The sequence below is a fragment of the Tursiops truncatus genome, chromosome 19 (genome assembly GCF_011762595.2).
Source record: "Tursiops truncatus isolate mTurTru1 chromosome 19, mTurTru1.mat.Y, whole genome shotgun sequence".
Classification (NCBI taxonomy): Eukaryota; Metazoa; Chordata; class Mammalia; order Artiodactyla; family Delphinidae; genus Tursiops; species Tursiops truncatus.
This window is the reverse complement of record NC_047052.1, coordinates 27573462-27594441: the sequence shown is the minus strand read 5'-3', so window position 1 is coordinate 27594441 and position 20980 is coordinate 27573462. Positions and strand designations below refer to the sequence as shown.

The following is a 20980-nucleotide window of genomic DNA, read 5'->3' as shown; positions in this document are numbered from 1 at the left end:
ACCTTTGCACTTGCTGTCTTTTCTGCCTGGGATGTTCTTTACCCTGAATATTCTCATGACAGGCCCCTCTCTCACCTCCATGTCACCTCCTAGTGAGGCCTTCCCTGAAATTGCAATGGTCCCTGATATCCCGCCCCCTCCTCCTTTATTTGTCTCCTTAACACTAATTGCTGCCTCATGTGTATTACTTACTCATTTATTTTATGTCTCCCCCTCTTGAATATAGCCTCTTTAGAGTCCATGTTTGCTTAAATAAATGGAGTTTTAAAGGACTCTTCTGCTAGGATAGTTTCAGTTTTTCAGAATCCCACTAAAATGAATTAAAATCCCATCCTGCTGGGTGCCTCCCTCTGCCCTGGGAACAATCTCCCTCTTGACGTCCTGCCCCACTGAAGATGCTGGAATTGTAACGTCTACAGGCTCCAGGTCTTAGGGTCTCTGAGCCCAAGCTCTGGTAACCCCAGGATGGGGCAGTTTCTCCCGGGGCTGCTGCTTGGTCCCAGGGGGCTGCAACTGCCCTGGGCGTCTGCTGAGCCCTGCAGAGGCTGAGGGGAGAGGGGCCAGGCTGGCTCTGCCCACAGCCCTCACTCCTGACGCCAGGTGTGGGAGGCAGTGGGGCCACACCCCCACCCCATCTGAATCCGGTGGAATTATGCCTTCCTCACCCACATCCTCCCGCTTCCTCCAGGACCTCTTTGGGAAGTCAGACCCATTTCTCGAGTTTTATAAACCAGGAGGTGATGGCAAGTGGATGCTGGTCCACAGGACTGAGGTGGGTGTGTGGGGCTCCAGGGGTCTCTGAGCCAGTGGGTCTGTAGTCCAGCCACACCCAACAGCTCAGGACGGGGCTAGGCAGTCACAGCCCTGCGGTACGCAGGAAAACCCAAACTGGCCCCTAAAGGACTTGTTCCCTCCCCATCACAGGGATGCTCACTTCCATCCCCAGAGGCATGGCTGTGGGTCTCTCCACCTTGCCACTCCCTGTCCCATTGGGCTGGCCCCACCCCAGAGCTGTACTGGCCCTGGGCCTGAGTTCACCCTTGCCTCTCACTGTCCTGCAGGTGATCAAGTACACTCTGGACCCCGTGTGGAAGCCATTCACTGTGCCATTGGTGTCCCTGTGTGATGGGGACGTGGAGAAGCCCATTCAGGTGAGGGGGGCTATGGGAACCCTGCTGCCCACCCTACCAGCTCTGGCCTCCTGGTTACCTGAGGCTTCCTGGGGGTGCCTTGGCAAAGCTCTGGAAAAAGAACCCTTGTGGGGGGAGGGGCAGGAGACCTGAGTCCTTGTCCCAGGTCTGCCTGACCCTCTGAGTGATCTGGGCAGGGCCCTCATCTCTGTGATTCCCTTGTCTCAAATGGGAACAGAGTGACTGCTCTTTTTTTCCGGAGGGCTGTGTGCTGCTAGCTAGGATAATGAATGCAGAATCACCTTGGAAACAGCCAAGTGTTGTTGCTGTGATGAAGGTGATGATTACTAGTCTCTGAAAGCCCTAAGTCCTCAGGGGCCGTGTCTGAGAGCAGACGAGGTGGGGCGAGGCCCTGAGACCATGTAGGGATCCCCAGGCAGGGCACCAGGAAACTTGGGGTCTAGTTCTGGGTCTACTACTGCCACTGTGAGACTTTGGGCAAGTGCTTCCCACTCAAGGCCTCAGTTTACCCATCAGTACAATGGGTACAACAATTCCTGCCTTCCTTCTAGGAGTGTCATGGCAGCTAAGTTAGAGAGCATATCAAGCTGGGACTTTTTGTGCCCATCTCAGGAAAAAAATAGCAGTCTAGGGAGGACTCCAGACCATGGCCCATGAGGCCAGGTGGGCCACCACCCAAGATAGATTAGCAGCCCAGTGTCAGGTGTGTGAGGTGTGCAGCTTCCTGCTCCAGAGGGAATGGCCTCCATTATTAGAGCGGGCACCCTTTCTCCTTTTCCCGGCAATCATGGAAGGCTTCCTGCAGGAGGCGGTTCAGGAGCTACCGGCATCATCCCAAGCCAGCTAGTCAGATCTGGAGGGGAGAGGGAGGTACCACCCCCCAAAAAAGGCATGGGATTTGCTCAGGGAGCTGAGAGGAGCTGGCGAGTGCCTCCTGTGGGGCAGCTCTGGGGTGACTCGCTGGACCCACTCCAGGTTATGTGCTATGACTATGACAACGACGGGGGCCATGACTTCATCGGTGAGTTCCAGACCTCGGTGTCACAGATGTGTGAGGCTCGTGACGGCATCCCGGTAAGATGTGCACATGTGCGTGACCCCAGGACCTCGGCAGGGGATGGGGAAGGGGCACAGGTTTTTGAATCAGGCAGACTGGGGCCCAGATCCCACCTCTCTGCCTTATGACCTTGAGCAAGACATTTAATCTCTCTGAGCCTCAGTTTCCCCATCTGTCAAGTGGAGGCAGAAGAGTAGAGTGGGAATTAAATGAGATTAAACAGGTAAAGTACCTAGTGCATAGTGAGTACTTGGGGGAGCTGTCTATTTAACTCTGAGAAGCCAGGCTCTGGGCAACAGTTCTGGGTGCATGAGTGGACATGACATGGATGAGTTGTCTGGGGATGGAGGGCAGATGCACATCTTCTGACCTTGGGCAGATATAGCTTGGCATGAGCCTAAGGTGGCAGGAAACATTTCTGGGGTGGGGGGCTTCCTGGAGGAGGCATGCTGCCCCTGTGGAGTAGATTCTGGGGCCCAGGAGAGGGTCAGTCCCCACAGAAGCCCCAAGCTGAGCTCCTCTTTCTTCTGTGTTGCCCAGCGGGAGTTTGAGTGTATCAACCCCAAGAAGCAGAAGAAGAAGAAGAACTATAAAAACTCGGGCATCATTATCCTGCGTTCCTGCAAGGTGAGCCAGCATGGGTGGGCATGGGGCACAGTCCCGGTTTGGGGGTCACACAGAGGTATATCGCTGCACAAGAGACAGAGCGTTGGGTTTGGAGCCGGCAAGGCCTGGGTTCAAATCCTGGTTCTGCCATGTCCTGGCACTGTGACCTGAGCTTAACCTCTCTGGGCCTCAGTCTCCTCATCTATAGAATGGGAAGGTTAACAAGATAAGCATGTAAAGTGTTAGTCTCATATCACATTCCTTTGTGGAAGTCAAGGAGGGCATGCGATGACCTTCCAGGGTTTCCTTGTTGGAGCGTAACTATAGGGAGTTACTGCTTCCCAGGCTTGCCCATTGCATGTTCAGCATCAGAGGGGCAGAGGATATCAGGCCAGGGTGACCTGTGCTCTGGCAGTGACACTAGTGAGGGCTGAGGTTACTGGCCCGTGGTGTAACTGGGGCCACTGAAGTCCACAAAGACAATGAAGTTTGCACCGGCAGTGGCCAGGCTGAGGTCAGGGGCCAGGCCCCCCTGGATATCTGGTGGCCACGTATCTGCTGGAATCAGGTAGAACGTTAAGGAAGGCAGCCCAGGCCAGAGCAGCAAGGACCCTGGATGCTGGGCCTGAAGGTTCCAAGTCCTGGCACTCTCTCTACCAGCTGGCCAACCCCAGGCCTCAGTTTCCTTGTCTGGAGACTAGGATTTACGTGAGCATTCAGTGAGGTCACAACGTAGCAGTGCCCTGTAGAAGTTAAGCTGGCAGGTTGCAGCATCATGATTTCGGGTCCTTATTTCTGAAACTTGGGTCATTCACATCCCTCTTCATGATTTTTTCCACCTGCCTTATTATGTTTTGTATTCAGCCCCTCCTCCCCCCATTTTGGTGTCTTTTTTTACTTAAATACATTTATTTTGAAAGGAACCTTTCTAACGCCACCAAAATTGGAAGGCCAGTATCCTTTGCCAAAAGGAGGCAAAGACCATCCAAACAAACCATGTTTCAGCAGCTTTATTAATTATTAATTTACAGCAGAAGGCCTTGAGCCAGAGGCCTGGCATCTCTCTGTTCAAAGTTGAGGTTGGTAAGGGCTACACTGGGCCCTGGGACACTGCCTGGACTCATCACGCGCGTGTGTGTGTGTGTGTGTGTGTGTGTGAGAGAGAGACACTGCCTGGACTCATCATGCGTGTGTGTGTATGTGAGAGAGACACTGCCTGGACTCATCATGCGTGTGTGTGTGAGACACTGCCTGGACTCATCGTGTGTGTGTGTGAGAGAGAGACACACTGCCTGGACTCATCATGCGTGTGTGTGTGTGAGAGAGACACTGCCTGGACTCATCATGCGTGTGTGTGTGTGAGTGTGTGTGTGAGACTGCCTGGACTCATCATGCGTGTGTGTGTGTGTGAGAGAGAGAGAGAGACACTGCCTGGACTCATCATGCGTGTGTGTGTGTGAGAGAGACACTGCCTGGACTCATCATGCGTGTGTGTGTGTGTGTGTGTCCCACCTATTGGTAACCATTGCTCTGAGTGCTTTGTTATAGAGGGATTTGGGTTTTGTTGTAATCAGATCAGGTCCATCTGCCTTTTTCCGCCTCCTTGACCCCTGTCAGGGCACAGAGCAACAACTCCCCAAAGGTCATCTGTGGAGTGTGGCCAAGTGAAGGCGAGCCCTCAGGTACAGGGCAGGGGCCCACTCACCCCTCTGATTTCTTCCAGATAAACCGGGACTACTCCTTCCTGGACTACATCCTGGGAGGCTGCCAGCTCATGTTCACTGTAAGGCTCTCCCCCATCCCAGCCCACCCCAGTGAGGATCCTCCCTAAGGGCTTGGGCCATGATTGCAGCAGGAGGGACTTGGGATAAACTTCAGGAAGGATCCTCCCCAGGGCAAGGGGTGTGTCTGGCCAGAGGAGAGGGTATAGGTGGTTGGGCCTGAGTCAGGGCTTAGCTGCAGGTCAGGGCCTGGCTGCCCAGCCCTCAGAATGTCACTGGTTACACTTCCTCAGAAGGAAAAAAAGCCAAATTCCTCCCCACTTCCCTTCCTGCCTCATCTGCTATGCCCTCGTCCTTGCTCACTCAGCTCCGTCCACACTGATCCTCCCCCAACAGTAAGCTCTGCTCTGTCTTGGGGCTTTGCATTTGCTGTTCCCACTGCCTGGAATGCTCTTCCCCAGAACCTTCTCGGCTGCTGCCCTGCCATCCTGCAGGCTGTGACACAGAGGTCACCTCCCCCTGATGCCTCCTGTTCCTCGTCACTTCTCCTGTTTTATTATCTTCAGGGCACTCGCCACTCTGAATTTTCTTAAGTATTTTTCACTTGTCCCTGTCCCACTAGCAACTAGTGACTGTGAGTGTCCTGAGTGCGGGGCCACTGTTTTTTTTTTTCCCTCCACCCTCGGTGTATCACTCAGTGCCCGGCACATAGCACCTGCTCAGTATATGCTCATTGGAAGAATGAATTGTCACTCTGCCGGTGGCCTGGAGTGTATGCCCCATAGACTTCTCCCGTTCCTCACCCGAAGGGGGGCCTCAAGCCCAGAGGAGAACTCCTGCCAGGGTCCCATACTCTGCCCACCTCCCACCTAGCCTCCCTGCTCTCTATCACTGCTTCTGATCCCATGGGGGCTGGAAGTCATCTGCAGGACTATAAGGAGGTGCAGAGGATTGGCCTTGTTGACCTGTAACCCCACTGGTCACCACAGCCCCCCTCCCCTGCAGAGAGTGAAAAAAGGCCTCGAAATGGGAGTAGATGAGTGTGTGGGTTGGGACAGTGAGGGGGGGAAAGGAATTTGGGGCTGTAAGTTGGCTTTGTGTCACATCTGGGCAATAGACTATGCTTGGGCAACAGGGAGCCACAGACGGCATTAGAGCCAGAGGAGTAATACAGTCAGACAGTTTCCAGGTTTTGGACCATCTTTTGGAAGGGTGGGTCAGGGCTGGGAGATGAAGTGGGCTTCCTGTGTCCCATCAGCCTGTCTGTTCCCTGGAGGTGAGATAGGGAGCTGGAGTCTCTGACCACACTGGGTGGCCTTTTCCCCCACTCTGCAGGTTGGGATAGACTTCACAGCCTCCAATGGAAATCCCCTCGACCCTTCCTCTTTGCACTATATCAACCCCATGGGCACCAATGAATATTTGTCAGCCATCTGGGCTGTTGGGCAGATCATTCAGGACTATGACAGGTAAGCTTGGGGAGGGACTCTGACTAGTCAGCTTGGGCTCCATCCATCCTGGGAAGTTCAGCTTTTCAAAGCGAGAAGGGACCCAGAGATCATCAAACCTAGGAATGAGTAGCATAGGACATGCATGCAGTTACCTGTGCATACCTGTGGCAGACATTGCTAATCAACTGCTGATCTCTGACTTACTGAGCCCAGATCCATACTGAGATCCTTCTCCACACAGTACACCGAGTAAGAAAATGAGTCAGGATAGAAAATGAAATTTGTTTGCTATTGCTGCAACCTCCACTGTTAGAGCTGGGGGAAAACAGGCCTAGGATGTAGATAGAGAATTTATCCAAAGTCACCCAGATCAAGGAACTGGAACTCAGACATTTTGATTCCTGTACCCGCCACCTAATGGTCTAACAGTCTCACTCCTGTTGGGAACTTCAGAGGAGCAGCCAGCATGTGTGGATCCTCTTCCCATGACCACGCTTCCTGGAGATCTTTGGGTGGGGTGGGGACAGTGGAGAGTCAGGGAAAGCTGTGTAGAGGGTGTGGCCACCAACAGGCTGGGCCAGATGCAAAGTCAAGAGGGCCTTGGAGGATCCAGAAGTCACATGAGGGTTGTGATGTCATTGTCACAGATGATGCTTGTTTGGACCTCCAGATCAGAGTGTGGAATGACCAGGAGGACACATGGGGAGCAGGGGAGAAAGGAGCAGGTCCCACAAATTTGGTAGGAACAAGAGCAGGCTCAGGAATCCTGTGTGCACTTCAGCCTCCTTGAGAGAGGCAGCCTAAGGTGCAGCTTCTGACTCCCAGGGGGGCTCAGGGCCTAAGGGGTGGCTGTGACCCCAGGCCACATTAAGAGAGGTACAGCATGCAGAGCAGGGGAGGTGGAAGTCCCCACCTGCGTGGTCGGGTGGAGGAGCCTGCTGTTGCTGCTCCAGAGACCCTTGTATGCAGCTACCCACTCAGCCGCTTTGCTGAGCCTTCTCATGGGCATTCAGGCGTTACTGGACACTTGCTCCACCCCTACCCCTCTTACCCTCTTCCCCATCTCAGGGAGAGGCATTACCACTCACTGAAAACCCTTCACTTCCTTTCTTTCCCTCATCTCCCCCATCATTCCTTCAGGAAATCCTTTCAAAATATGCTTGAATCCAGCCTCTTCTCCCACCCCTACTGCTACCAGCCTGTTTGAGCCACCATCACCTCCTGCCCAGAGCGGTTCAGTAACCTTCTCACTGGTCTTCCTGCTTCTGCCCTAGTCCCTGACAGTTTGTCCTCCACACAGCAGCCAGAGGATTCTTCAATAAATACATGTTGAATGAATGAACAAATGAGATACAGTCCCTGCCCTCAGGGAGATCCCATTCGAGGAGGAAGATAGGGAAGAAATCAGTGGGGTTCCAAGAGACCAGTTTACATGTGAGACAGGAGCTATGGGAGCACCAAAGAGAGAGGCATCCTGGGGTCTCAGGGAAACCCACAGAGAATGGGCCATTTGAATTGGGCCTTAGAGGATGAGTAGGAGTTTGCCACAGGGAACAGATTGGGAGAGGTAGTTCAAGAAGGGGTGCAGTAGGATTGAAGTTGGAGCGTGAAGATGCCCTGTGTGTTTGGGGAACAGTGAGTAGCCAGTGGCCAGGGCTGGGGGAGTGGGGAATGAGGGAGGGCAGGTAGAAAATGAGACTAGGCTCTTGGGCTAGATGATGAAGGGTCTTGAACGCCAAGCCAGTGTTCTCATTTTAGAATTTTTCCCAGCCATAAAAGGGACGTCAAGAAACAGCCAGTACATTTCACTTGCATCATGACTGTGGTTTAGTGATTGCCAAGGTCCCCGTTTGAGAAGGATCTAGAAGCTGTACTCAGGCCCATGGTTAGGAGTGCTGTGGTTGATTAGCAATGTCTGCCATAGGTGTCAAGCCTTTTATTCACCAGATACCCAGAAGTGGGTTTGGGCTCAATAGATCATTCAAACAGAGCTTTTTCTAGAGGTGGTGAGCTTTTTCTTTTTGTCTGTGGAGGTATGCAAGGCAGAGTGGGCCCAGCCCTGGGTAGGGGGTTGGGAGGGTGAGCGTGGGTAGATGAGGCCCCGTCTGGTTGTCTCATAGTATTTTTTTCTCCTTTCTCTGATTAGTGATAAGATGTTTCCAGCTCTTGGCTTTGGGGCGCAGTTACCCCCAGACTGGAAGGTAAGTGAAGCCAGACTGTTTTCCTTTTGGCTGAGATGGGATTTGCATGTATGGCCTCTCTGGGATCTGCTTTGGAAAGGTTGGGCTATGGCCCAGCTGCCCTGCCTTCTCTGCGTTTACTCCAAACCCACACGCATTTCTCAGCCTGAACCTCGTGCAGGCAGTGGGGCTAGAACAAGGAATAAGTTATGATATCTGTCCCCTGGTACCCCAGTCAGGTGGGGAAGATGCTAGATTTAGCAAATAAAAATACAGGATACCCAGTTAAGTTTGAATTTCATATAAACAAGTTGTTTAAGTATGTCCTAAATATTGCCTGGGACATACTTAAACTAAAAAATTATCCATTATTTATCTGAAATTCAAATTTAACTGGGCATCCTGTATACTGTCTGGCAGCCCTAAAGACAGGCAGTGTCATCAGTGCTGAACGGGGCAGCAGTCCCTAGAGGAGGGCCCCAACCTGGCCTGGGGGTATCAGGAAGGCTTCCTGGAGGAGGTCAGGTCTAAGCCAAGAGGGTAAAGGAGAGTAGGAGTTCGCAGAGTGACTTGAGGTGGTGATGTGGCAGGTAGAGTTCAGGGCAGAGAGAATAGCCTGTGCAAAGTCTGGGAGGCAGAGGGAGCAGGGTAGTTGGAAGAACTGAAAGAAGGTGGGCGTGATGAACTCTCCATGAAAGATGGGCGGGATGGGGAGAGATGTGGCTGGAGAGGTGGGGAGCCAGCCGTGCAGCAAGCAATGGGTGGGTCTACATGGGGTGTTATTGGCATTTTTGAAGGCTCACTCTGGCTGCTGAGTGGGGACTGGCTGGGGTGATGGTGGGCAAGATGGAGGGATGGAGAGAAGGGACAATGTCCATTACAGGTGAAGAAACAGAGGCTCAATGACTTGTCCAAGGTTACGTTCAAAACAGGGAGCCTGAATTCCATCTGGGCAGGTGGAGTCCCATGTCTGTTCTCAGAATGTGCTACCCTTCTGATGAGAAGCCTGGGGCTGTGGGCATAGAGGACTCCTCAATCTACATGTATGTCAGCCAGCGGCCCCTCTTGTCTGCCCTGCTGTACCACATGCTGTTTCCAGAGTGAGCGTTCCCCTCACATCCTCTCCGGAGAGGGCAGTTTTCACCTAGAATTTCAGGGAGTGGCTCTGTGGCCTGCTGGCCATTGTATGGTAGGGGGCAGGACCCTGTGGGACCACAGCTGGGCCTCTGGGCAGACACGGTGATGCCACTGGGGGCAGGGCGGGCTGGTGCAGCCAGGCCCAGCACTATCTCGTTGCTAGGACACCAGGCAGCTTCCAAAGAACTCTGGCTGAATGAGATGTTTTCTTGTGCAAAAGCCTCCTTGGAAATGTCACAGGGCAATTCTGGGGAGGCTGGGGCTTGGCCAGGCTGGAGTGCCCGGTGGTGCCAGGAGGGATGCTGGAACGAGGCTTGGAAAGGGCAGATGCTCTATCCCACCTCCCCCTGCTGCTGGAGCTGGCCAGACCTGGCCCCTCACCTTCCCTCTCATTCTAACTCACCTTGCCGTGCCACATGAACCTTCTTCTGTTCGTTCCTACCTCAGGGTCTTTGCATGTGGTCTTCCCCTGGCCTTTTGCCCCCTTTCACTGACTTCCCATTGCTGCTGCTTAGCCGAGAGATCATTTCCTCTAGAAGGACTACCTTGAGCGTGCGCACGTGGGGCCTCTCCTCCCTGCCTCGGAACTTTGTGGTCACTTTGTATGTGTTGATTTGCTCATTGTCTCAGGGAGGGCACTTGGTCTCCTTCTTGCTGTGTCTGGCTCCAGGCATGCAGTACATGATTGTTGACAGTAAATTTGGGGCCCAGGGGCCTGAGCAGGCAGAGGTGTTTTTTCTCTGAGTGTGGGAAGTTGGAAGGAGCGTGCCACTCAGCTGCCTGCCCTCAGGACCTCAGTCCCTCCCTGGGCCTGGTCCAGGTGAGCCCCAAGAGGACCCCTGACCTGGGTAGTGGCCGAGGGACTCAGGAAACATTGGCCTTTCAAAATGAGCCAGAGTTGGTCAGATGAAGAGAGGGATCAGGCTGAAGGACAAGCCTGCACAAGGTCTGGGGTGGAGAGGAGCACAGTTTATAACTCTCCCCACTTTATAGATGGGAAAACTGAGGCTCAGAGAGGATGGTCACTCTGAGATCCCTTCGACTCTCTCCATGCCACCATCTACTGCCCTGCCAGGACCAGAGGGAACAGCCTCTTAAGTAACTCAAGACCATGGGCTGGGCCTGGCCAGGTGGGGTGAACGGGACCATTGATCGTCAGAAGGCAGCAGGGAGTCCCAGGGCAAAGACCTGTGGCTGGCCAGTCCCCAGGGGCCCCTAATCGGCTTGGGGTGGCCTCCAGGAAGCTTGTCGTGTTTGCTGGCATTTCTCGGGCAAACTAGGGCAGCAAGTGTGGGAGGGGGCTGGGCTGCTACAGACAACGTGAACTCCTGTCCCCCAGATCTGGTCCCGGCTCTGCTGTGGCTCACTCGTGTGACCTGGGCATTCCTTGGCCCCCTCTGAACCTCAGTTTTTCCACCTGTGAAGTGGAGCTGCTGGGTGGAGTAGATGACTTGGGAGGCCTCCAGGGTAGATGGGTAACCTCCCACAGCCCCACCCACTTGACCACCAGGCCTCACTCTCCCCTTAATAGAGGGAAAAAAATGGAGAAGTTAGAATTTGGGTGGCTGAGAAAACAGAATATTAATCCATCCCTATCAGGAGGGGGCTTTTCCCCCTTGGTCTGTAAAATCTCCTAAAATCTGATTTTGCAGGAAGTTGTTGGCCCAAGGGAGGCCTGTTTCCCTGGCAACCATTTTCCTCTCTCAGCCCCCTCTGTACAAGCCCCCCTCTTAGTCACTATAGAGGCTCATGAAGTTTCCATGGCAACAAGGACCTCCAGCCCCCACACCTGGAGCCTGGGCTGGGGACAGGGTGAAGAGGGCCCCTGGGTAGGAACAGGGCCCAAGAGGGGCATCAGGGGAATGGCTCCATGTCAAGCACTTAGGGCTGAGGGAGCAAAGAACAGAAAAGCCCATTCCCCTGAACAGGTAGGAGTCTTCTCCTCAGGCTGCCAGGCACAGGGCAGTGATGGGGTGAATTCCTCTGCTGAGTCCTTCCCGTCTTGGCCCAGAAGGGCTCCCCAAGGTCAGCGGCCCAACCCCTTTACCAGGTTTGAGGGACCTGGGCCTCAGGTCTGTTCTTCTGTGTGGCCTCAGCACCTGACTTCCCCTCTCTGCACCTCAGTCAGTTTACTTGTAAAATACGGATGTCGGGCTCGGTAGGGCCTCCCAGCACCCCTCTGCAGTGTCTCGGAGCTAAAGCGTCTGCCTGGGATTTGCGCCTGGACTGGAGCGCTCCTCCAGCCTCCGAGGGTGGGGGTCCCTCCCCCCTGGACATCTCTTGACCCTCCCATTTAAACTCCTCAGGGGAGGAACACCTTCTCGGGTTAGTGGGTTTATGGATTGTGAGCTCAGGAGGCAGCCTGATTTCAGTTCTAGTCCCAACTCTCCCCTTCAGTAAATGGGGGAACATTCTGGTCCATTCTGTCTTGGTTTTACATCAGAAAAAGGGAGTAATACCAGGCCTTTGTCTGTTGGATTGTTGCAAGGAAGGAGTGAGGGGATGCTAGCAAAGCCCTGAACGTAGACTGTGGCACACAGTTCACAGGGAAGGGGCCGAGTGGGGGTTTTGACGGAGGCAGCAGGGGAGGGAGGGAGGATGGTCCTACCATCTGAGCTCTGGCCTCTCCTGAGGCCCTGGGTTCTGCAGCCACTGAAGTCTGACCCACAGTCCTGAATGGGGTCTAGTTATCAGTCCCTCTGTAGGCCAGCGGCATCCGGGAGTGTGCAGGGTCAGCCTCTGATGATGCCCCTGGGCTAGGGGCTGGGTCTGTAGGAACTGGGACAGGGCTCTCTATTCCCTGCCCTTCTGGCCCCATTATGCTTCCTGATCCCCCAGTCCAGCTGTAAGTGGGTTGTCAGCTAAGCCCCAGTTTGGCTCACTGGCATAAGGTGGGCCCCCTTCCAAGCACTCGTGCTTATTAGTAGGGTGGGGGAAAGCACTCAAAGCCTGAAGAAGTGGAACTCTAGTTATAGCCCCACCACAGTAAAAGCAGGTGATGAGGGAGCACTCCAACTGCTCCTTGAACCCGCCACCCTCAGATGCATCTCCACCCTACTCAAGGACTCTTTCTTTTCCCCCCGGCTGCTTTGGGTCTTCGTTGCTGCCTGTGGGCTTTCTCTAGTTGCGGTGAGTGGGGACTACTCTTTGTTGCAGTGCGCATGCTTCTCGTTGCAGTGGCTTCTCTTGTTGAGCTCTAGGCGCGCGGGCTTCAGTAGTTGTGGCACGTGGGCTCAATAGTTGTGGCTTTCGGGCTCTAGAGCGCAGGCTCAGTAGTTGTGGCTCAGGGGCTTAGTTGCTCCGCGGAATGTGGGATCTTCCCGGACCAGGGCTTGAACCCGAGTCCCCTGCATTGGCAGGCGGATTCTCAACCACCGCACCACCAGGGAAGTCCCTAGGGACTCTTATAGTGGGGGCGAGGAGGCATAGACAGCCCTGACCCCCCGGAAGAGATTGGGGTGGTGTGGAAGTTTCTGTTTCTTCTGTTACTGAGGGTGGTTAGGCCTGTCTGTGGGTCAGACCCAGCAGTGGAGGTGAAAGCAGATGCAGGGGTATCAGTAGCCTTGACCTGGGGTCAGGGTGGCAAAGAGCCAGGTTCCCTCAGAGGGAGCCTTGCCTGGCAGCAGGTGGGCCTGGGCCCAGGTTTGGGCCAGGAGGCTTTCAGCTCATCATTTTCTCTGCATTTCAGGTCTCCCATGAGTTTGCCATCAACTTTAACCCCACCAACCCCTTCTGCTCAGGTGAGTGTCAAGCCCACCTGCATCTGCCCTGGGTTTACGCCAGGCCTGGCCATCTCCCTGGGCAGATGCGGGGGAGGAGTAGTGGTTTCTGTTCTTTTCTCTCCCCTTCCCTTGCACTTGCTCAGTGTGGCAGATGGGGAGAAGCTGGAATTTGGAGTCAGGTGGCCCTGGATTCAAGGCCAGCTGCTGCCCTTTTCTGGCTGTGTGACCTCGGAGAGATCACTGCACCCCACTGGGCCTCTGCCTCCTCACCTCCCTCAAGGAGGTGTGATACCAGGGTAGCTCACCTCACTGGGTGGTCAGGTGAGAATTAAGGGAAGTGCTGGCATAAAGCCCTGTGTAGACCAGGAGGAGGTGAGAGCAGCAAATTACACACCTGCCTCTCACCTCCCTTCTGCCCTCACTGGGAGCCTTGGCACCTAAGGATTGAGCATGGCCTGGGCAGGGGTGCTGGGCAAGAGGGAGGGGCAGGCAGCGTACGTGGTGTCTGTGCTCTCCCTGCCCCAGGCCTAAGAGGACTTCTGAGCCTCCCAGAGTCAGTTAAGAAACAGTGAAAGAGAAGGGGCTCCCAGGTGGGTATGGAAGAGGGTGGTTCCTGACACCATGAGAGCTTTCAGCCTAGGACTTGCCTTGGGCGTAGCATCTACCTTCCCTGGGAATCCCTGAAGCTGGGTCAGGTTTGTACTTGGAAGGGAAATGCATCAAGTCACCATGATGGGGATGATGTTGTAACTGAGAAGCCATGGGCCTCTGTTGGCTGAAAGCGTGGCCCTGTCCTCCTGCTGGGGCCTGTCTGGTTTGGAGTAGGTCTGCCGAGATATTTTATCCAAGTTCAGATTGGTCAACCTCATCTCTGGCCAGAGGCCTTCTGGACAGGACAGCAGAGCAGGGGGGTATTCTTAGCCTTGTAACGGTGGCTATTTACAGAGCACCTACTGTCTGCAGAGCTGTGCAAGCATCTCAGTTCCCCCAGCAACCCTGAGAAGCCATAGCGTGTCCAGAATGGACCTCCAGGTGGCTCCCTGTGACCCCAAAGTATTACCGCAGGTTCTGCCCGTGCCTTCGCTGGGAGGAGCCTGCTGGACACCCTCCTGCCAGCTTCCCGAGGGTGTAGATTACTAGTCTCCTTGACAGACAAGGAAACAGGCTTAAATAACTTCCCCAGATCCCACAGCTAAGAAGTGGTAAAGGCAGGAATTGGAACTAAGGTCAGACTCCACGTTCAGGGCTCTTTACACCACTCTGGCCCTGCCCTCCGGAGCTTCCAGTACCACAGGGCCCAGACTGGCCACGGCAGGGGGCATTTGGGGTGGGCAGCAATTGGGATGAGAGTGGGTGCAGGGTCAGGGAGGACCTGGCTGATCCAGAGTCTTCTCCCCGAGGCAGGCGTGGACGGCATCGCCCAGGCATATTCGGCTTGCCTGCCCCACATCCGCTTCTACGGTCCCACCAATTTCTCTCCTATCGTCAACCACGTGGCCCGGTTTGCGGCCCAAGCCACGCAGCAGCAGACAGCCATGGTGAGTAGGTGATCACTGGCGTGGACGTGCAGAATAGGGCTGGCACAGGCTGGACCTTCCCTGCCAGATGGAGGTCTGTCCTTCCTACCCTACCCACCCGTGGGGCTGGCTGGCGAGCTGGATGTTCTGCCTCCCCTTGTTCTAAAATCCTAGGTGAGCCCCGGCCTCTCCACCTTAGTTTACTAGCAGGGATGGGAAGGGGGTTGAAAGCAGCTCAACTTGACTGGTTCTGGATTCCTGGAGCACAGACTCCAGGACAGACAGCAATTCCATCCGTTCGGTGCTTAGTAGGAAATAGGGGCTGTGATTAATGGGAAGTGCCTCCAGGCAGAGGGAAACCCGGAGACTGTAGTCCCTGCAGCCCTCAGGCTGACCCTCTGGGCCACCCAGTTCCCATTAGAGCAGCCGCCACCTCACGCTGAAGGGTTTGGAACCGTCTGGCCCGGGTCCGGCGCTCAGTGACGAGGCTCAAGCCTGAGGCTGCCAGGGCTGCTGTGTGGCATCTGGAATATATGGCAAACGGCCATCCTGGGCAGCTGCATCCCAGGTCCTCTCCCTGCACCTAGCTCCAGGCCCAGTGCTGGAGTCACCAAGGGTCACCTTGCCCACCTCGCCTGCCATCCACCAGCCCCTGCCCCAGGGCTACGGCCCCGAGGAGCTGAGCCAAGTCTGGGAACCCAGCACCCGGCCCTAGGGTGGTGGAGCCCGGGCTGGGACGTGGGTCCAACTCCCACCTGACCAGGCCCCCGAGCCACCGCCACAGCCTCTGCCCCTGTGTGGGCTTCCTCCTCCCCTGGAAGGAAAGGGTTGCTGCACAAGTGCTGAAGTCCTTTCCTGACTGTCCTTTTCACTCTGCCTCCAAAATACTATCCTCAACTCGCTCGCTTCCCCATTACCACGGCCATTGTCATCTCTCATTGGACACCACGGCTGTCCCCTCACCCCTCTTGCCCCTCCTATCCATGCTCCTGCTAGAGGGTCCTTTAACTGTGCACATCAGATCCTACCCCCTCCTGGCCTCTCCTTCCCGCAACCCCACACCCCTTCCTTTACTTGTGACCATTCCACCACTGACCTTGTTCCTATTCCTCAAAGACACCAAGCTTGTCTCCCAGCAGATCCTTTGTTCTGCCGTCTCTTCTGCTTGGAGGTTCTTCTCCTCTCTCCCTGGCTTGCTCTGTCCCATCCCTCAGTGTCCCTCAAACGCCACCTCCCTGCAGCCTTCCTTGCCCACCCACCTGAAACCTATCTCCTGCCTTCTCTGTTTATTCCCGTCTGGACTCTGATGACGGTGGCAACATTTCCTTCACATACTCCACGTTTCTGTCTACTGGGTGTCTCCCTGGTTGGCCTCTCAGCCCCACAGTGTTGTCCGTCATCTACTTGGTGGCCCATGCTGTGGCAGACGCTCGTGTTCTGGGAACGGATGGATTTAAGTTGGCCCCTTTTGTGTGCTGTGCACTGTGCGAGGAGCTGGGAAGAGGTGACTCAGCCAGGGCCTCTCTCAGAAGGAAAGGAACCTGGTCCCATTGGGACTGCCCAGAGGAGGGAGGCACCTGCTCAGTCACTGAGGTAGAGGTTGCCTTCCCGAAGATGGAGGCAAAGATAAAAGAAGGGGAGGTTATGAGAAAGAGAGGAGGACACCAGGGCCAGCCTGGGGAGGGCAGGACAGCAGTATGTGTGGTCTGTCTGGGAGGCAGCAGAGGGTCTGTGGGAAAGGGGGTCCTGGGGTCAGCCTGCCAGGGTTTGAATCCAGCCCCTGCCCATCCCTCACTGGGTGACCTGGGTAAACTTACCCTCTCTGAGCCTTGTTTGTACCATAGGAATACTAATAGGACCTACCTTAAGGAGGTGGTGTTTGTTAGGATTAAATGTGATAACACAACAGCTGGCACCCAAAGAGACCTGAGGATGAGGAAGGACAGGTGGCAGAGCATTCTGGGAAGAGCCCCCCAGGCAGAGGGGATGGCAGATGCTAGTGATGGAGGTCAGTGCACGATGTCAGACTGAAGATGGTCCTGGTCGTTTCTGCTTCAGGGAGTGTGACTTGCTCTAGTCCTGGTCTTGGTGATGGCAGCTGAGGGCCTGAGACAAGTCCCTTCCTGCCCTGAGCCTATTTCCTTTATGAACTGGGACAAGTGGGGAGGACCTGGGAGTGGTGTTTTTAAATTCCTGGGGTGCTGGGCTAGAGCTGGATGGAGGGGGCAGAGTGAGGGGTAGCCCCTCAGCTTGCACACCCTTTGGATGCCTAAGCCAGCCAGGCCATTGTCCCGCCCAGACTTATCTGCCTGAACCAGCTTTCAGAGGGATGGAAGAAAGGCCTGCATTCTTGTTTAAGGGAAAAAAAAGGGGCGGAGCAGGAATGAAGGCCAGTGTTCCTCTCAGGCTCTTTCACCTGCCAGGCAGGGGCAGGACTGGGCAGGAGATGAGGTCCTGGGGAGAAGGGGCCTGTGTCTGCTGGATCCTAGGGGAGGGCCTTGGGCCCTGGGGACCACCAGGAAGGTGTCTTTGCATTCTGGGGAACAGCTGCTGAGGGCCCTCTAGAGGGAAGAACTGGGCCCTTTCTGTGAACAAGTCCTAATCCTCACAGTACCCCAGCCGCTTTCGTCATGACCAGGTCCTCCCAACCTGAGGAGGCAGCCTTCCCTGGCTCCCTCACACTGGGGAAGCGCTGTTACCCACCCCAGCTGTGTGACTTTCGGCCAGCATCTCTGGGCTGCAGGAGGCGAGCCAGGGGTCTCTACTAGCCTCTCCTACTCTGATGTCCAAGAAGATACAGATAATTCTCTACCTCCTGCCTTTACTCCGTCCATCTCACCGTGCACTGAAGGTGGGGATGCCTCAAGGTTTGGAGGCCCATCGACCTGGTTCAGACCCCAGCTCCCGCACTTCCTGACTGTGTGACCCAGAGCAGGTCGCTTATTAAGCTCTCTGAACTTCAGTTTTCTCACCTGTACAATGAGGATGATGGAACAGTACCTGCCTAATAGAAGCACTGCAAGGATTCAACCAGCTCGGCATCCAAATTGCTCAGCACAGCGCCTGGCACACAATAGCACCTAATAAACGTGAGCGGATGAATCTTCTTAGGACACCTCTTGGGCCGGCATTTGGTGATGCTGAGCCCATGTAGGCCTAAGACAAAAGGAAATAATTTGTGCATTACCTGATGCTTTCATACAGCTGCTTGTGTGGCTTCATCCTCCCTGTCCCCCACACACGAGCATGCATGCACACCCACGCACAGGAAATCAAGAGCAGATGGTGGAAAGGCAGGCCTGTGTTCTCCCATTCATTCACGCAGCTCATCTCTACCGCGTATGTTTCTCTGCGGCACTGGGGAGACCATGATGCGCAAGCCAGAGCCTCTGCCCTTCCAGGACCTGTGGTCTTGTGGGGAGCCAGGCCAGGAACAGCAGCTGTGATGCCAGCCAATTAAAACTGTGATGACAGAATTATAGGATTATGAAGGTGGCATCTAACCCGACAGAGGGCTCAGGGCAGGCTTCCTGGAAAAGTGATGTCCAAGCTGAGACTTGGAGGATGCTTAAGAGTTAGTCTCATAAAGGGTGTGTATGTGTGTGCGTGTGCATGTGTGGAGTGTCCCGGGCAGAGGGAACAGCATAGGCAAAGGCTTGGAGGCATGGTGTGTGGTGTAACTAAGGGAAGGAGTGTGATGTAAGAGGGGTGGGTGGGGGTGGATGAGGTTGAGAAGGTAGGCCAGCTCCCACAAATGCCTTTGAAGCCAGTAAGGAATCTGGATTTTCTCTTAAGGGCAGTGGGGAGTCACTGAAAGGTATTAAGAGGTTGGGTGGTACCAGGGGACTCCTACTGTGGGGCCTCATCCTTCCCTCTGCTCTGACCCATGTGACTTGGGCCTTCCCATCCATGGCCCATTGATAGTTGGCTACCTAGGCACCTGGTGCCATAGTGGAGGGGGAACTGGGAAGCAGCCAGCACCCTGGAAATTTCCCTCCACTCCCCAAGGCCCTCAGCAGCCAACTTCTCAGAAATAAGCTAGAGATGAGTGCAGCTTCCCCGGACTCTGCCTGGAACTGTTGTGGTCAAGTCAGTTTCTTATAAATCAAATCACATGTTAAATGCATTAGGGGAAGTGGCTATTTACAGCCCTAGAAGCCTGAAGAACCTCTTGGGTAAATGCTAGAGATACTCTGTCCTTGAAATGTGTTGGAAATTTGGGGTTTGGGTTCGACCTGGCAGCAGTTGGCTGTGTTTATGGAGCCCGCACAGGGTGCCAGGCCCCTGAGATGCAGAGGTGTGAGGGGAGGGGCTGCCCTGAGGAGCTCTAAGGGCATGGGGGGAGAGGAGTATCCAGAGAAGCCTGCCCCAAGGGGTAATCGCTGGCAGCGAAAGCAGAGCTCAGGGCTTGGGGGAGCCCTCACATCCACTCGGGATGGAGGAGTAGACGCTCAGAGAGGTCTTGGAGCTGTGGCTGGGGAGGGTACGCCAGGCAGAAGAAAGTAAACCAGGAAAGGCATGGAGGTGGGAAAGCTTGGGGTAGGGTAGACCAGGACTATGCATGGGGACAGCAGAGGCTCTTCCCACCTCCTCCTGCCTGATTCCACCCTTTTCTCCCCTTCCACAGCCCCCCCCCACCGCCCCTCTGTCTTGGGGATGGGATCATGGACCCCTAGGGTTGCAGTAGACCTTAGAGGCTACTGGACAACCTCATTTTTGCCTGGGATGGGCATGAAGCCTAGGACTTGTCAGTGGCACTTCGCTTCTCCCTGCCAGGCCCCACTATTGGAGAGACAGCTACTGGCCACTGCTGCCATTGTGGAAAGAGCCCTAACTTTGGAGTTAAGGCTTGGGCTTGAATCTGAGCTGTGCCATTCCTGGCTGTGAGTCCTTGAGCAAGTCACTGAACCTCTCTCAGCCTAAGCCTGTCTCCCCAACCTCCAAAAGGAGAATCCCAGCGTGAGGATGACACGGAGCATGTGTAGTCACCACCACCGTGACTCACCTTTTCAGTTGGTGCCTACTGTTCTGCAGGAACCCAGGCCGTGGGGAAGAAGGCTCCAAGGCTGTGAGGGAGGCCTCGGCCTGCGTGCTCCAAGTCTCCTAATGTAGACACGTGGCTGGTGGAAAGGGAGAGCCAAGAGGGCCATGTGGGGAGGAGGGTGGGAGACAGCCATCGGAGCTGGAGGGGGCTTGGAGACCAGTCCCACCCCGAGTGGTGAGGCCTGTCACCCAAGGCCAAGTATTCTTTTCTGTCCTCATTGCTAGGCCTCTCAATGCCTTCTTCCCTCCTGCCAGCCTAGGTGCCCCAGAAATACAGCCATGGACTATTTTTGGTGGGATGGAAGTGGGGTTAGAGGGCCACTTAGGGAAGGGGTGCTGGCTAGAATGATGGTGGGCTATGAGGGGACAAGGGTCTGGATGAGCTTATGAGGTGCCCCTCAACCCCAGGCATGGGGACTGGCAGCAGCAGCCCTCCACTACAGGAATTCGGGCTGCCATCTCCATAGCAACAGATATCCATCCCCAGCCAAGCTTTCGGCCTCTTAAAGGTACTGTTCAGGAGGAGTTGGACTACTGCTGTCGAGGGTTGGGGGTTAGGATGGTGGCATTCGTACCTCCACATGGTTCATTCCTTTCAGGTTGTGCTTGGGGGATAGGCAGGAGAGCTAGGCATCCTCGATGGCTGAACATGTGGTCTCTGTATGTTTCCCAGGGCGCAAATGGCTTTGCTGGGTGAGAAGGTGGCCAAATGATGACTTGGGGGCTAGCTTGGTTCTGCCCTTTTTAGCTCCATGACCTTGACTAGTCTGGGTCCCCGTTTCCTCTCCTGAGAATCAGAAGGGTCAGAAGAGAAGGCAGAAGCCCCAAACAGAGAACATTAGGGCCACAAGGGCTTTTCTGTTCATCTTATGTATGGGGAAAACTGAGTTCCCCAAAAGGGGCCAGAGGATGCTAAGCACAGAGCCGAGTTGAAAATGAGGTCTTAGGCAGCTAGGAATGCTGGGGCTTCCAGTGAGATCATCCAGTGAGATTTCCTGAACTTCATTCACTCACTCCCCACCTCCAGTCTATGCTATGGCCACCTGTCACCTACACTAATTATTCATATTTTTTTCATGTAAATAATTTTATAAAGAAACTATAACCCACTCTAAGGGAAAAGTTACTTACCACTTGCCATAGAGAGTAACCGTAAAAATGAATACACCAGGCTGCAGAGTGGTGTCAAAGTCTACCTAGAGACTGCTGTCCCTGGAGCTCTGAGCTTCCTGCCTTTTCTCTCTTTTTTTAATAAGGAAGGTTAGCAAGAGGGACACATAAGCACCAAACTGAGACTGCCTCCTGGGTGCAGTTTGTAGAATTCAAAGACCACTGCAAAACCAATACCCTGGGCTTCCCTGGTGGCGTAGTGTTTGAGAATCTGCCTGCTAATGC

At 54.8% G+C, this 20980-nt stretch overlaps 1 protein-coding gene across 5 annotated transcripts in view; it reads left to right on the top strand.

The window, feature by feature from the left end:
* The window catches only part of CPNE2 (copine 2), a 52017-nt gene that overhangs the window by 27888 nt on the left and 3149 nt on the right, over positions 1 to 20980 (top strand). For 3 of the 5 annotated variants that reach the window (XR_012327870.1, XR_012327869.1, XM_033845688.2), the window contains exons 6-14: positions 689 to 772; positions 1062 to 1151; positions 2127 to 2225; positions 2749 to 2835; positions 4538 to 4597; positions 5871 to 6004; positions 8133 to 8187; positions 12992 to 13043; positions 14430 to 14563. Coding sequence is in view for 3 of the 5 variants with exons in the window: in XM_033845688.2 (XP_033701579.1) it covers positions 689 to 772; positions 1062 to 1151; positions 2127 to 2225; positions 2749 to 2835; positions 4538 to 4597; positions 5871 to 6004; positions 8133 to 8187; positions 12992 to 13043; positions 14430 to 14563 (795 nt within the window). In the remaining 2 variants the exon portion in view is untranslated. Of the gene's footprint in view, positions 1 to 688; positions 773 to 1061; positions 1152 to 2126; positions 2226 to 2748; positions 2836 to 4537; positions 4598 to 5870; positions 6005 to 8132; positions 8188 to 12991; positions 13044 to 14429; positions 14564 to 17505; positions 20974 to 20980 lie in introns of those variants that run through there. The other 2 variants (XM_073795560.1, XM_073795559.1) reach the window with 2 other exon arrangements.